The 16,121-nt window shown below is 35.4% G+C and overlaps 2 protein-coding genes across 2 annotated transcripts in view; one reads left to right on the top strand and one right to left on the bottom strand.

Moving 5' to 3' along the window:
* Positions 1-6,259, bottom strand: part of LOC107597762 (sphingomyelin synthase-related protein 1-like) — a 14,603-nt gene extending 8,344 nt beyond the window's left edge. The window contains exons 1-2 of the mRNA XM_016288942.1: positions 5,964-6,259; positions 694-1,007 (exon numbers count right to left, since the gene is read on the bottom strand). Coding sequence (XP_016144428.1) covers positions 694-1,007; positions 5,964-6,016 — 367 coding nt within the window. The 5' untranslated portion in view covers positions 6,017-6,259. The remainder of the gene's footprint in view (positions 1-693; positions 1,008-5,963) is intronic.
* Positions 6,260-10,068: 3,809 nt separating this feature from the next.
* LOC107597761 (dual specificity protein phosphatase 13-like) lies at positions 10,069-13,149 on the top strand. The gene is made up of 4 exons (XM_016288941.1): positions 10,069-10,210; positions 11,062-11,279; positions 12,678-12,885; positions 12,918-13,149. The coding sequence occupies exons 1-4, from the start codon at positions 10,086-10,088 to the stop codon at positions 13,147-13,149; spliced, it is 783 nt and encodes a 260-aa protein (XP_016144427.1). The 5' UTR covers positions 10,069-10,085.
* The last annotated feature ends 2,972 nt before the right edge of the window (positions 13,150-16,121 follow it).

Here is a 16,121-nt window from a genome sequence, read left to right as displayed (position 1 = left end):
CACACACACACACACACTCTCTCTCTCTCTCTCTCCCACACACACACACACACACACACACGACACATAGCGCACATTTATATAGGTTAAACATTTAAACTAACATTGTGATATGACATTGTAAGAATAAATAAGCTGTCCATTGATGTATGGTTTGTTAGGATAGGACAATATTTGGCCGATACAACTATTTGAAAATCTGGAATCTGAGGGTGCAAAAAAAAATCTAAATATTGAGAAAATCGCCTTTAAAGTTGTTCAAATGAAACTCTTAGCAATGCATATTACTAATCAAATAATAAGTTTTGATATATTTACAGTAGGAAATTTACAAAATATCTTCATGGAACATGATCTTTACTTAATGTTCTAATGATTTTTGGCATAAAAGAAAAATCAATCATTTTGGCCCATGTAATGGGCAAGTTTTTTTGGCTATTACTAAAAATATACCCAAGCTACTTAAGGCTGGTTTTGTGGTCCAGGGTTGCCTATGTGTGCTCTGTGCGTATATGGGCACAATAAAAGGAGAGAAGCTAAATGAGCCCAAGCCCGAACTGTAAAAAAAAAAATGGCCCGAGCCCGGCCCGAATGGATTCAGTGTGTCGGGCCCCACTTGCAGACCTCTACAAGTGTTAAGCTCAAGTCCTGCTCTCTAATGTAAATGCTGTTAAAAACCGCGATTACACAAACCTGTGCTGCTCTGAGGCGAGTGTCCGTCGTAGGACAGACCGAGCTCCTCTAACACGTCGGCGTTCTGCTTCTGCAGCTTCCTGAGAGAAACCATCAGCCGTTTAATGTCTCCCAGGACCTTGAGCTCCAGCGGAGGAGAGCGCAGGTCGTACTCGCTCAGCGTCAGCAGGCTGGTTCCGTCCAGACGGTGTTTGTTACACAGCAGGTCCACGTAATCGCAGAAGCCCTCTTCACGCAGCCAGCGGCCCACGTGCTTCGGGGTCCAGTGACATACGTTACCGGCCATCTCTCGCTCGCGTATCCTCTCACAGGAACTGAAGACAGAAAACAGAAACATGACGACTATGATATCTAAAAGGCACTAGGGACAACTTTTGTGTGAAAGATGTCCTTGCACATCACATCCGGATGTAAACAAGCACATCTGCTGATACTCCAGTAAAACAGGCCACATTCACAGCATAGGATCTCAAGATTGTGCACTACTAGGGATTTGAAGCACTGAATCCCAGCTGTGCTGCTTGGATTGAGCTTCGATTTCTGACTCGTTCATTAAGGATTAGTCTGAGTAAGCAGTATCTGTTAGACGTGAAAAACTGCCTCTTAAATGCACAAGATGAAAATCAAATCACAAAATGCAGCCACAAATGCCAATTGCTGGCAAAAACATGATATTATTTATATATTAGCTTTGAAAGCTTTGAAAAACCTGCTGTTTATTAGGATCGGATCATATTACTGACTTGATGTCTGAAGCTTGTTTGGCCAAAAACAAGTCATTTCATTCATCTTGTTAGTTTATGCCGAGTAAAAATAAAATTGAACACCTCCACATTTACAATCTTTGATCATATTCCCAATTAGGAAATAGTTATAATGCAGCCTGAGATAAATTATGATGTGTGTCGCTACTGTGTCATCTGGTCCAAGTCATTTTGTTCATTTTTCACGTGAACAATTTCATGAAGACCAGACTTTGCATTGACAAATTACAGGCCAATTACGTAGTATGGAAGAAAAATGTAATTGCTCATAACTGCAAAAAAAATAAAAAATAAATACATATAATTTAAAATGACATTTGGCAAAGCAGTGATTCTCAGGGTGGCTATCAAGACTTAAAATGATTTAATATAAGACAGACAAGCATTAAAATAAGATATTTCTTATTTGAATTCACCCAATTAATACATGTTTTGTCTCTGAATAAACAGTATATAACCATTATTCCTACAGTCTTGGAAAAACTTTGATATATGAGGTAGTTTCATTTTAAAAGTGTGATTTCACTTTTATGTCATGTACATTAATACAATCTTAAAATGACAACACTGTCAAAAAAAAATTACTTTAACCTAAAAACCGAAGTTCAGTGGCTTCCTTAAATTTTCAAGTAATCAAATTGGCTGAACAAGTCATTTCAACTTATTAAATTGACTTAAAAAGTTGAGTTGAATCTCATATTACAAAAAAAGCTGAAATTGGTTAATTATTTTAATAAATTTTTTCATTAAAGAAATAATAAAGAAAATCAAATGTGAATTATGTGATCACAATTCTTTTTACAGTGTTAAGGGTATTTCTTTTTATGCCAATTTCTATTTTTTTTCTCTCTTCAAACAGGTAGAGATTGTGAGTAAAAATATTTGTACTCATTTGCCCAGTAAATCAGGGATGACTGGAAAAGTTATGCAAATTCATTGCTTTAAAAGAATCCAGAAAAACTCTTAAAACTTCAAGAATCCTGAAACTTAATGGTCAGAAACTACGAGTGTCGGCCTTCAAATATTGTTGTGGACAACAAGAGTCAAAAACAACAGAAAGAGTAAGTTTTGAATACGTCTTGTTCTGCTCTGAATCTGGGTTCATTAGCTCTCAGAAAACACTTAGCGTGTCTGTCTTTTCCCTCTGAACGTCTGATAACTTTTCTCCGAAGCGACAGATCCTTAATGCTTAGAAACACAACCACATTTACACAAACCTTCAGAAAGCACCCGGTCATGTAACACTTCATTTTAACACACCACAGGAACAGAAGCAAGTCTTTTTTTGCTGATGTCTCACTCACAGACGAAACACAGAGACGTTTCCAAAAAGACGCTAAAATACAGCATTTAACATGCAATACAGTGACAAGATGATACGAGATGCGTGTGAAATCACGTCTGAACATGTGCATGTCTGTATCAGACTTTGCATATTTTAAACAAATAATTAAGTAAATAGTAAACACATTTAAATGTCAGAAAATGACCTTCACTGAGTTGTAGTCACTGGCTGCACTATTGCAGTTGTCACTGGTGTTATTTTATCAACCAAATTCAATTCAAGGAATTTAGAAAAGTACCATAAAAGTAGATCATATAAATTGTGTTCATGTATGGCTCCAGGAAAATAGTGCATAAAAAAAGTTAACTGCGACTTTTTTCCTCATTATTTTGACTTTTTTTCTCATTATTTTGAGATAAATTCCCTCATAATTCTGAATTTTTATCTAACAATTTTGCAAGTTTATTACTTGCATATTACTTGTGAGATATACACCCGAAATTATGAGAACAAAAGTCTGAATTGCGAGATATAAACTTGCAATAGCAAGAAAATAAGTCAGAATTGTGAGATAAAAAGTTACAATTAAATTTTTTATTTTGAGGGTGAAACAAAAATTGTAAAATGTAAACTCAAAATTGTGAGCAAAAAAAGCCATAATTCTGAGTTTATATCTCGCAATTCTGAATAAAAGTGTGAATTGAGATAAAAACTTGGAATTTAGTTTTTTTTTCTCCATTGCGGAAACAGGCTGATTATAAATGATAAAAGTCTAATTATAAAGGATCCTAGTTAAGACTAATTAATCAAGCTAGTCATTCACTCAAACCTAGTCGATTTTTTAAATATATACTTTTGCACATCAACATAATCACAGTTGTGGCCACGCCCATCGATAGCCACGCCCTCCCGCAGCAAGGCGAAATAACTCATAGTTCTTTCAGTGATTTAATATTGACTGAAAAATTACACAAGTATGAAAACAGCAACTTTTCCTGATAACAGCGAAAAGAACTTAAAATGTTCAGTCATTTTTGATCGTTAGGGTTATGGTTCTAAATGTTGTACGACTCGTCAGCATTTTAGCTCGCATTCTCCGGTGATTTATTAAAGGGCATACTGACATGATTTTAAAATGCATTTTACTTCATATTTTTTCTTAACTCTGCATTTGTAACGTAATTTTATTGACATTAGTAACTGTAATCAAATTACATAAAATTAAAATGCAATGCAATTACGTTACTGTTACGGTGTAATGCGTGCAATGTTACTGTTACTGTGTAACGTGTGCAACGTTACGTTACGGTGTAACGTTACTGTTACTGTGTAACGCGGGCAACGTTACTGTTACTGTGTAACACGTGCAACGTTACTGTTACTGTGTAACGCCTGCAACGTTACTGTTACTGTGTAACGTTACTGTTACGGTGTAATGCGTGCAATGTTACTGTTACTGTGTAATGCGTGCAATGTTACTGTGTAACGCGTGCAATGTTACGGTTACTGTGTACCGTTACTGTTACTGTGTAATGCGTGCAATGATACTGTTACTGTGTAACGTTACTGTTACTGTGTAACGTGTGCAACGTTACGGTTATGGTGTAACGTTACTGTTACTGTGTAACGCGGGCAACGTTACTGTTACTGTGTAACGCGTGCAACGTTACTGTTACTGTGTAACGCATGCAACGTTACTGTTACCGTGTAACGTTACTGTTACGGTGTAATGCGTGCAATGTTACTGTTACTGTGTAATGCGTGCAATGATACTGTTACTGTGTAACGTTACTGTTACTGTGTAACGTGTGCAACGTTACGGTTATGGTGTAACGTTACTGTTACTGTGTAACGCGGGCAACGTTGCTGTTACTGTGTAACGCGGGCAACGTTACTGTTACTGTGTAACGCGTGCAACGTTACTGTTACTGTGTAACGCATGCAACGTTACTGTTACCGTGTAACGTTACTGTTACGGTGTAATGCGTGCAATGTTACTGTTACTGTGTAACGTGTGCAACGTTACGGTCTGTAATGTATGTCTGTGATGCGCAGTAACGCGGGCAAACGGTACTGTTACTGTGTAACGCGGGCAACGTTATTGTTACTGTGTAACGTTACTGTTACTGTGTAATGCGTTACACCCAACTCTGCTTATCAGACACAAGAAAACAACAGTAAAGTAATATGAGCCTGTTAGTGAAGCACCCTTAGGTATAATTATATCTCTCAGCTCTTTACACTGCGGACTTTAATCAATACCCGATACAGAGAAGCTTGTTGATAAGGAAAAGGACCAGCTACCTGCCAAACAGGAACGATTACACCCTTTCAACACTCAAAACCTAGTGAGCTGCCTACCTAGAAAGCATTTGATACAAAATGTTGTTTAACCAGGTTAAATTAGCTGTTACTGTGTAACGCGGGCAACGTTACTGTTACTGTGCAACGCGTGCAACGTTACTGTTACTGTGTAACGCATGCAACGTTACTGTTACTGTGTAGCGTGTTACTGTGTAACGCGTGCAACGCTACTGTTACTGTGTAACACGTGCAACGTTATTGTTACTGTGTAATGTTACTGTTACTGTGTAATGCGTTACACCCAACTCTGCTTATCAGACACAAGAAAACAACAGTAAAGTAATATGAGCCTGTTAGTGAAGCACCCTTAGGTATAATTATATCTCTCAGCTCTTTACACTGCGGACTTTAATCAATACCCGATACAGAGAAGCTTGTTGATAAGGAAAAGGACCAGCTACCTGCCAAACAGGAACGATTACACCCTTTCAACACTCAAAACCTAGTGAGCTGCCTACCTAGAAAGCATTTGATACAAAATGTTGTTTAACCAGGTTAAATTAACTAGATTTTTCCGAGGAAAAAAATATTTTAAAACAGTTGTGTTTTTTTTTATAACCGAAACTGACCCAGATTATTAAATGAGGGTCTGCGTGCGGCTTATAATCATAACACAAAATGTTAAATATGACCAAATGACATAAATATATGCAAATGAACAGACACTAAATGACTAACATTTCTCCTTCCCACTCATAAACCTATCACAGCGATAAAAAATTTGAATAAAACAAAGAATGGACTTGAAAATGGATTCATACGCCAATTTCAATTCATCACTGTCATTAGTGTGATTTTGTTCAGATGCATGAGAGTGTGTTAGCATGCTAGCGGTTAGCCTGCTGCGCTTCACTTACGTTAATCGCTCCGAATCGCGATGCATCTCCTGAAAGTCACTCCGTCGCGGCATCCGTGGTAACTCATCGCGTCCTGACCCGGCTGCACGAGCACAGCTGAGAAAGAGCGTGTTTCAGTGTAAACACTGCAGGTGAGGTCACTTCCGCTGCCGCGCGCACAGCGACACCCGCTGGTCAGCAGGGGAATTACACCCTCGCTGCTGGGTTTCTAATGAGTTTCATGTTTGAAGTCATGGCTTTGCAACATTATTAGTCAGCTGAACCCCTTTGACTTTGATTAATTAGTTTAATTAACTGTAATCATTTCTTTAAAGCACCTTTTTCTGAAGTAAATGTGGTTGCTGTTCATGCAAACTTCTGGGTGAACACTAGTGCAATGCTTGCCTAAATGTTAATTTTAGAAGACCAGCTGCAGCTGCTTCTGTCACTTCAGATAAATGTATCAGCTCAAACTGGACAGCAGCAGACATGAGATGCACATCTAACCAGAGACACGCAGTAGATGTGGAAGCTGTAGCCGTGGTCAGATCAGACACAGAGATCCACGAGTCTGTCTGTCTGATGGATGGCATCCGTGAAACTGCTCCGTCAAGGAACTGGAGAAAAAGAGGAGCAGAAAGCATGTGGATGAAGAGTGGCCCAACCTTTACCTGGCTGCTGCTATGTGAGTCACAGCGTTATAAACACTTTCATTACTTGAAATAAAGTTAAACAAACAAAAAAAATGGTATTTCTCATTTTCATTTTGGTGTACTAAAATAACTACAACTGAAATAAAAATGAATAAAAACTAGCCTATATAGCAAAATATTAGTGTTCGTACTGGGATACTATTATATACATTTTATTGAGATCTTAATAGTTTTTGTTATTTTGCATTAATTTTATTTTAATTAAAGTTTGTCATTTTGTGTTTTTTATTTTTTTCTTAGGTGTAAACTATTAGTCATTAAAAAAGTGAACTAATAAAATGCTAAAAACACAACAAAATTACTAAAACTTTAATTTAAATTAAAATGGAAAATACAAAAACTAATTCTCTCTCTCTCTCTCTATATATATATATATATATATATATACACACACTCTACCGGTCAAAGGTGATCAAAAATACAGGGAAAAATATAATATTGTGAAAATATTATGATGTAAAATAAAATTTTTCTATTTTAATATACATTAAACTGTAATGTATGTCTGTGATGCGCAGCTGTATTTTCAGCATCATTCCTCCAGTCTTCAGTGTCACATGATCTTCAGAAATCAGTATAATATGCTGCTTTATTATCAGAGCTGAAACTGTTGCTGCTTAATATTTTTTTGGAAGCTGTGATACTTTTTTCAGGATTCTTTGATGAATAAAAAGTTAAAAAGAAGAGCATTTATTTAAAATAGAAATCTTTTCTAACAATATACACTACCGTTCAAAAGTTTGGGGTCGGTACATTTATATTCTTTCTTCTTTTGAAAGAAATGAAAACTTTTATTCAGCAAGGATGTGTTAGATTGTTAAGAAGCGATAGCAAAGATTTATATTGTTAGAAAGATTTATGTTTTGAATAAATGCTGCTTTTTAACTTTTTATTCATCAAAGAATCCTGAAAAGTATCGCAGTTTCCCAAAAAATATTTGTCAGCACAACATTAATAATTCTAATAATAAATCAGCATATTATACTGATTTCTGAAGATCATGTGACACTTTATACTGGAGTAATGATGCTGGAAATACAGCTGCGCATCACAGAAATAAATTATATTTTAAAGGACATTAAAATGGAAACCATTATTTTATATTATAATAACATTTTGCAAGATTATGTTTTTTTTCAGTATTTTTGATCAAATAAATGCAGCTTTGATGAGCAGAAGACACTTCTTTAAAAAACATTACAAGTCTTACTGACCCCAAACTTTTGAACAGTATATATATACATGAATAAAAAAAACAGATACTAATTTACATGCAAACATACTACATACAAGTCTTATTGTAGTATCAATATTATTGTATAGTTTTTATTAATATTTTAAGTGTTTATTTTTCATTTAATTTTAGTCATTTTGTTGTGTGTTTTGTAATTTTTCTATACACAATTTTTAATAAGTTATATTAGTACATCAAGTTCAAGTAAATGTAAAATGATTTCTTTCCGTTTTAGTTGACTATGATTTCTCCTTCATAATCATACACTACATTAATCTCTCAGCAGCATTATTTAAACCAAAGTCAGGCCAGATACTTATTTTCTAGATGAGTTTGATTTTATGGGCATCATATAAAGCTCTGCGTGCTCTGGGGCCTGTATATATTTCTGATCTGCAGGTCTGTGGCCAGTGATGGGTTCAGTGTGTGGAAGCTGGGCATCACTCGTGTCCCGAACGCCGCTCATGGAAAGCTGCACTGCCACGAGTGTTCCGGCTCAACACTCGATTATTACAGAGTCCCAGCCGATGATTCGCCATTCGCATCGGTCTCTGGTTCTGGCTCATCTCATGATACACCAGCATCTTTCTCTACTGGAGGCTATCAAAGCGGTCAAACCGCACCGCTGGCTCTTCCCAAACCGCTGCGGGCTCTGGATGTGACTCCACACCGTACGGAACACAACACACTGTACATAAACACCAACAACATTCCAGCATCACCAGCCTGTGTGAGACTGTCTTTAATAAAGCGGTTTTACAGCACTGCCAGAAGAACCTTTTCAGTGAACAGTTCTTAAAAGAACCATTTTTTTTAGTGTGAACATTTTTCCACTAAAGATTTACCTTTTGTTCCATGGATGTTAAAGGTTCTTTATGGAACCATCAATGACAATAAAGTGTACGGGAGAGGTTCGCACACCTCAAGTCTCATGTTTTAGAAGTAAAATGTAATAAATGACTTAATAATTTTACAGCTAACTTTAGGTATTCAATTACTTGGTAAAAATTTAGATAATTCTGAGATTTATTGTGTATATAATAATAATCTTTACTGTAAAATGTGCTTTAACTAATACTTTTATATAGTGAAAAATAAAAGTCCCTGCATGTTCCATTATTTGTTTTAGTTTTTTTTATTTAAAAAAATAGTTTGTTTAATTTAATATTTGGGGTATTGGGGTGATTTGTTATATTTGCCCACAAGTTATTTATTTATTAATCTTTATAATATATTTTAAATCTTTATATTTCTGATGTTTTAAATTGTCACTATATTCACTAAAAAAGAAAATTGTCATTCTCGCTTCATGTCTTTCCAAACCTTTTTAATTGTGTGTGTGTTTAGTTCTGTACATTACAGTGTTTTACTACATTTGCCCACAGCTGTTTGTTTTTATTTATGTATTCATTCATTCATTTTTTTTTTAACTGGCTTAAATGAAAATCTTTAGAATAACATTTTGAATATTTCAAAGTTTCACTATACTCACTAATTCATTAATAATTCACCGGGAAAAATAAGAAAATTCAGAAACCTGTGTAAAATCTTTTCTTTTTATTATTATTAAGTTTTGTATATTGGGGTGTTTTGTTATATTTGCCTGCAGCTATGTATTTATTTTTTTTGTTTACTGCCATTACCAACATTTTTAGAATAATATTTTGAATATTTCAAAATTTCACTCAATAATTCTTCCAAAAAAGACAATTCTGTCATTTACTCAACCCTCGTGTCATTTTATCTGTGGAAAACAAGAGAATCTTCATTTCTGTAAATCTTTATGCTACCCATATGCTTAAAATAACAGTTTTTATTGTTTGGTAATCTCCAAAAAGATCTTGTACGGAGCAGAGCTGCATGATTTCCAACGCACCAGTTTCTGAATCGGAATGCAGATGTGAAAAAGAAGATTATCAGTGAATAATGACCACATTTTTTTAAAATGCCGTTTTGGAGCATTAGAAAACCTAACAGAAAAGGTATACAGATCAGATCTGTCTGTTTGCAGTGCATTCGTGGAGTGTGTGAGTGTGTGTACATCATGTCTCCGTCAGTAAGACTATCTGCTCACTGAAGCACTAAACTGGGTAACAGCTGTTGTGTGGGATCAGTGCGAGAGCCACGAGTCAGGAGCACCGGATCATTATAAACACACTCTCTTCATCTTTTGGCGGGTAATTCAGGAAAGAAGCGATGGCCCGTAAATATAGCAGCAAAGAGTATCTGTCAGTCAAGGACCTTGAGAAAGTTTTGGACTCGTGTAAGTTAAACTTGCACCAAATCGATGAGGTCTGGCCAAACCTGTATATCGGCAACGTGTGAGTATACAAGCTGCTTGACTGTTGGCTCTGACAGCTAGAAGTCATATTTATACTGTTTTGGCTTTTTAAAGCAGACCTCACAACACTGAGATCAACAGACCACTTTAAACTATACGTTCACAAAACATTTTACTTCCATAAACTGACGCATTACCAAGTGAAATAGAATTTTCAACAAGACTAAATAAGGCAAAAGATTTTATCCATAAGCAATTGATTGGATGGTGAAAACCTGACGCTTTAAACTAGAATCAGGGTTGTTATAGTTAACTAAAACTAAAACGTTAACTGAAATAAATTTAAATATTTAAAAATGATATATTTATTTTTATAAAATTAAATATATTTTTAATCATTTTAAATTATTTCTTTATGAACTTATTTTTTATTTCTTGATTTATTTTTTAAATAATGACTAAATTAAATAAATAAATGAAATTATTTTATTTGAGCAAGTTGCCAAGTATTTCTCATTTTTCTGTAGTTTAACTTCAAGTAGTGAAATAACTAAAACTAAACTAAAATTTTAAACTTAAAATTAACAAAACATATATATATATATACATATTTTTTTTAAAACTAATAAAAATTACAAAAGCACATACATACGCACACACACACACAAATACAATTTAACTAAAATTAAAAATAATAAAAATAAAATCTTATTCATATTATTTCAAATCATACTAAAATAACTTGACTAGAATGGAGGTGACATTTGGGTGAACTCTTCCTTAAAGAAAGCAAACCTGGTCAATTGTGACTTTGATATGTGACCATACAGGTTTTAATCTCCTGTCATTTCTAATCATCTTCTGATGATGTATTTATCATTTTCCCGTCAGAGGAATAGCGCAGAACCGAAGCGCCCTGCAGAAACTTGGCATCACTCACATTCTGAACGCCGCTCACACCAAGAGAGGAAGCATCGGGGACCAGAACTACTACGGCACTAGTTTTGTGTACTGCGGGATCCCCGCTGAGGACTCCACACACTTCGATTTGGACGTTTACTTCAAACCGGCAGCAGAATTCATTCATAAAGCTCTCAACACTCCTGATGGTAAGAAGAAATCACTAGTAGAAGTAAAACAGCTTGTGCACTACAGTCTTGACCCTAATGACTTTCTGAGCATGCTCCTGGACTTACTGTGTATGATTAATCAGTGCATGATATTAAAAATAAAAAGTCTACATAATCTTCCATAAAAATGTAATTGCTCTGCCTCTGTAAAGACTTTTATTTTCAGGTGACGTGGTGTAGGTCATATGTGTTAACCAATAGCCAAATAGCAATTTAAGCACTCTAAATTCGGCAATCATACAGTATCAAATAATTATACAAAAAATTATTTTTTTTGTATTTATTTCGTTTTTTGGAATACGTGGAGATTCTCTGGAGGATGAACTTAAACTTCAGCCTCTACATTCAGGTCAGAAATTCTGATAAGAAAAGTTTAAGGAGAAAATCAAGTCTTGTCCTACATTTTGTCAGCGTTGAATGTTTCACTCGCAATACATTACTGAAATAAAATGGGTTGCAAATGCTTTTTTATTGGTTGCAAAAAGTAGTTTTGTGTTGTTTTCTAGTGAAAATATCAAGACATGTTAATTCAAGATAAATTTGCACTTTACGCACTACTATTCATAAGTTTAGAGGTCAGACATTTTTTTTTCTTTAAAGACATTTATACTTTTATACAACAAGGATGCATTAAATTGATCGAAAGTGACAGTAAAGACATTTATAATGTTACAAAAGATTTCTATTTCAAATAAATGCTGTTCTTTTGAACTTTCTATTCATCCTGAAAAATAAAATGTATCAGTTTGCATAAAAATATTGAGCAAGACACAACAGTTTTCAACATTGATAATAATCAGAAATGTATCTTGAGCAGCAGATCAGCATATTATACTGATTTCTGAAGATCACGTGACACTGAAGACTGCAGTAATGATGCTGAATATTCAGCTTTGATCGCAGAAATAAATTATACTTTAACAGATATTCACATAGAAAACAGCAGTTTTGAATTGTAATAATATTTCACAATTTTTACTCTCAATTAAACGCAGCCTTCTTTCAAAAAAAGCGTTACAGCATGAGGCTGAAGAGTTTTACTCACTGAAGGTCGTGTTGCTGGACTCGAGGTGCGTCTCGTCTGCAGTGTCTGTAGACTCAATTAAACGCAGCCTTCTTTCAAAAAAAGCATTACAGCATGAGGCTGAAGAGTTTTACTCACTGAAGGTCGTGTTGCTGGACTCGAGGTGCGTCTCGTCTGCAGTGTCTGTAGAAACAGCTGTATTAATAGCAGTGAGCTCAAGGCCATCAAATGAATCATTGCAATGAATTGTGGGTGTTATTTTTACCAGCAAGGAACTGGCAAGAATGAGAGGCTTCTGTCACGTCTTCTATTAAAACCATAAAGTCTGTTTGTAACCAGATCTTCCACCTTAGGAAAAGTTCTGGTGCACTGCATCATGGGAATGAGCCGCTCCTCGTCGCTGGTGCTGGCGTACCTGATGCTCTATCACGACTTGCCTTTGCACGCGGCCATACGGCGCATCATCCAGAAACGAGCCATCTATCCCAACAGGAACTTCCTGGCTCTGCTGCTGGACCTGGACCTGCAGAGGAAGAAGAAGCACAGACGATGTGTCCTGCTGTGAGCAAACAACTACAGGCGTTTGTAACCAGATCTTTGCCTTCCACCTTAGGAAAAGTTCTGGTGCACTGCATCATGGGAATGAGCCGCTCCTCGTCGCTGGTGCTGGCGTACCTGATGCTCTATCACGACTTGCCTTTGCACGCGGCCATACGGCGCATCATCCAGAAACGAGCCATCTATCCCAACAGGAACTTCCTGGCTCTGCTGCTGGACCTGGACCTGCAGAGGAAGAAGAAGCACAGACGATGTGTCCTGCTGTGAGCAAACAACTACAGGACTGACCACGTGATGAACGATCACGACACTGCGTCCTAACCAGGCCACATGTGACAAGTGCTTTGATTCTCCACACTGAACGCGAAAACATAAATGCAAGCAATATGTGATGCTTACAGTAATGTGGAGCTGGAATTTGGACCAATGAGATTTGATTGTGGGCGGAGCTTATGCAAAAGGAAAAGCAATTTTTTTCTCCTAAAGGAATAGTTTACCCAAAAATGAAAATTTGCTGAATATGTTCTCACCCTCGGGTCATCCGAGATCAGGATGAGTTTGTTTCTTCATCAGGTTTGGAGAAATGTAGCATTGCATCAGTGTCTCAGCAATGGATGCTCTGCAGTGAATGGGTGCCGTCAGAATGAGAGTCCAAACAGCTGATAAAAACATCACAATAATCCACAGCACTCCAGTCCATCAGTTAACATCTGGAGAAGACAAAAGCTGAAACTAATCCAGCATTAAGACGTTTTTAACTCAAATACGAGTCCATAATAACGCTTCCTCCAGTGAAAAAGTCCATCTGCTGTTGTCTCTCACATCAAAATCCACTGATGTATTTGTTTAGAGCTGTTTTGGCTTGTAAACAGTGCTTGATCTGTGCAGATTTCTCTCCTGATTCAGACCAGACCACTTTTTCACTGGAGGAGCGTTATTATGGATTATGGACTCATAATTTAGTTAAAAACGTCTTAATGATAGATTTGTTAACTGATGTTAACTGATGGACTGGAGTGCTGTGGATTACTTGTGGATTATTGTGATGTTTTTATCAGCTGTTTGGACTCTCATTCTGACGGCACCCATTCACTGCAGAGCATCCATTGCTGAGACACTGATGCAATGCTACATTTCTCCAAATCTGATGGAGAAACAAACTCATCCTAATCTTGGATGGCCTGAGAATGAGCACATTTTCAGCAAATGTTCATTTTTGGGTGAACTATTCATTTAAATACAAAATTGGATATGTATGCTTATCATACACAAATACTGGTTGATATAGTCCATTTTAACTAGATTGTTTCATATTTACATATATCTAGTTAGAAATGCAGACTATTGCAACCAATATTTCTGTGTTAAGCATATCTCAGTCTCTATTATCACACAGAGTTGTGCCCTATGTAGAGTGTTAAATCAGTCACTTATTAGGGATGGTTAAGATAATAGACTGCTAAGAGTCGATGAAGAGGCTTCCAGGATCCACTGAAGATGCAGAGATATCTGACATGTCTGTTCAGTTAATATTTCAGTGGATTTTGGATAAATACTGTGAATTCTGACTGCAGTGAAAGGCTTGAACGTGCACTTCACAAACACAACACACTACCTCCAGTAAATGTACAGCAGACTCTGGACCATCACACACTACATACAACAGGACCAAAACACCACAGATTCACACAGTGTGACAGATACTGTACATTAAAGTAGGTCACGCATTTTAAAAGATTAAAATAAATATTTAAAAAATGATATCTTGTTGCTTTATCAATTATTTGAAGTGAGAATTTACAGCCTAATACAATGACTAAATATTTTAATATTGATTAAATGACTAAATATATTTAATTATATATATATTTATAGTTTAGACAAACATTATGAAAACAAACACCCTTCCCTTCAGAATATGTGCTAAGTCTGTTTTATTTATCGATCATATTGTCTCTGTACAGCACTTTAGTCAACCTTGGGTTGTTTTTAAATTGTTTTTAAATATAAACAATGAAATGAAAATGAGAATAACATGCACTGATTAATTGTATTATAATGTATTAAAGTAAATGAAGTCCATTATGATTTCATGTTGACTTGATATTTTACTGTACATTTTATTTCTGAAGTTCTGTACGCAAGTGAGTTAATATGCTTTGCTGCACAGCTGCTTTTTATTTTTTTAATAAGCTCTTTATTTAATTCAACATATATTTATATACACTCCTGTTCAAAAGTTTGGGATCAGTAAGATTTGTAATGTTTTTAAAAGTCCCTTCTGCTCATCAAGGCTGCATTTATTTGATCAAAAATGCAGAAAAAAACTGTAATATTGTGTAAAATGCAAAATAATTTTTTTTAATTTAATATCTGTTCAACTGTAATTTATTGCTGTGATCAAAGATGAATTTTCAGCATCATTACTCCAGTCTTCAGTGTCACATGATCTTCAGAAATCATTCTAATATGCTGATTTATTATCAATGTTGGAAACAGTTTTTGCTGCTTCATATTTTCAGGATTCTTTGATGAATAAAAAGAACAACATTAATTCAAAATATAAATCTTTTGTAACAATAAACACTACAGTTCAAAAGCTTGGAGTCAGTACATTTTTTGCTTTCTTTTTTTGAAAGAAATTAATAATTTTATTCAGCAAGGATGCGTTAAATTGATAAAAAAAAAAGTGATGGTAAAGACTTTTAGAAAAGATTTCTATTTTGGAAAAAATGCTGCTCATTTGAACTTTTTCTTCATCAAAGATTCCCAAAAAATAAAATGTATCATGGTTTCCACAAAAATATGAAGCAGCAAAAACTGTTTCCAACATTGATAATAAATCAGCATATTAGAATGATTTCTGAAGATCATGTGACTCTGAAGACTGGAGGAATGATGCTGAAAATTCAGCTGCGCATCACAGAAATACATTACATTTTAAAGTATATTGAAATAGAAAATGGTTATTTTAAATTATAATATTTTTTACTGTTTTTATCCAGTATTTTTGATTAAATAAATGCAGCCTTGATGAGCAGAAGAGACCTCTATATATATTTATAATTAAACTATTTATTAAAAATAAAAAGCAGCTATCCAGCAAAGCAAATGAAGTCCCTTGTGTTGAGGGTGAAGTGTTGACTTTGAGAGCTGATGTATTTTTATCTTGCCGCTGTGGGAATGAGCTTGTCTAATTTAAGACGCTGTTACTCGGACACAGACGAGGGCGACTGCAG

The sequence above is a fragment of the Sinocyclocheilus grahami genome, unplaced genomic scaffold (assembly GCF_001515645.1).
Source record: "Sinocyclocheilus grahami isolate Dianchi unplaced genomic scaffold, SAMN03320097.WGS_v1.1 scaffold236.1, whole genome shotgun sequence".
Lineage (NCBI taxonomy): Eukaryota > Metazoa > Chordata > Actinopteri > Cypriniformes > Cyprinidae > Sinocyclocheilus > Sinocyclocheilus grahami.
The sequence above is the reverse complement of the archived record's forward strand: the minus strand, read 5'-3'. Positions and strand labels throughout refer to the sequence as shown.

What these genes read in the sequence shown, in the direction of transcription:
- LOC107597761 (XM_016288941.1), top strand. Translation starts at nt 10,086, where the DNA reads ATGGCCCGTAAATATAGCAGCAAAGAGTATCTGTCAGTCAAGGACCTT. An exon ending in AGCTCTCAACACTCCTGATG is followed by an intron (nt 11,280 to 12,677) that starts GTAAGAAGAAAT and finishes CTTCCACCTTAG; the next exon opens with GAAAAGTTCTGGTGCACTGC. An exon ending in CACAGACGATGTGTCCTGCT is followed by an intron (nt 12,886 to 12,917) that starts GTGAGCAAACAA and finishes GTTTGTAACCAG; the next exon opens with ATCTTTGCCTTCCACCTTAG.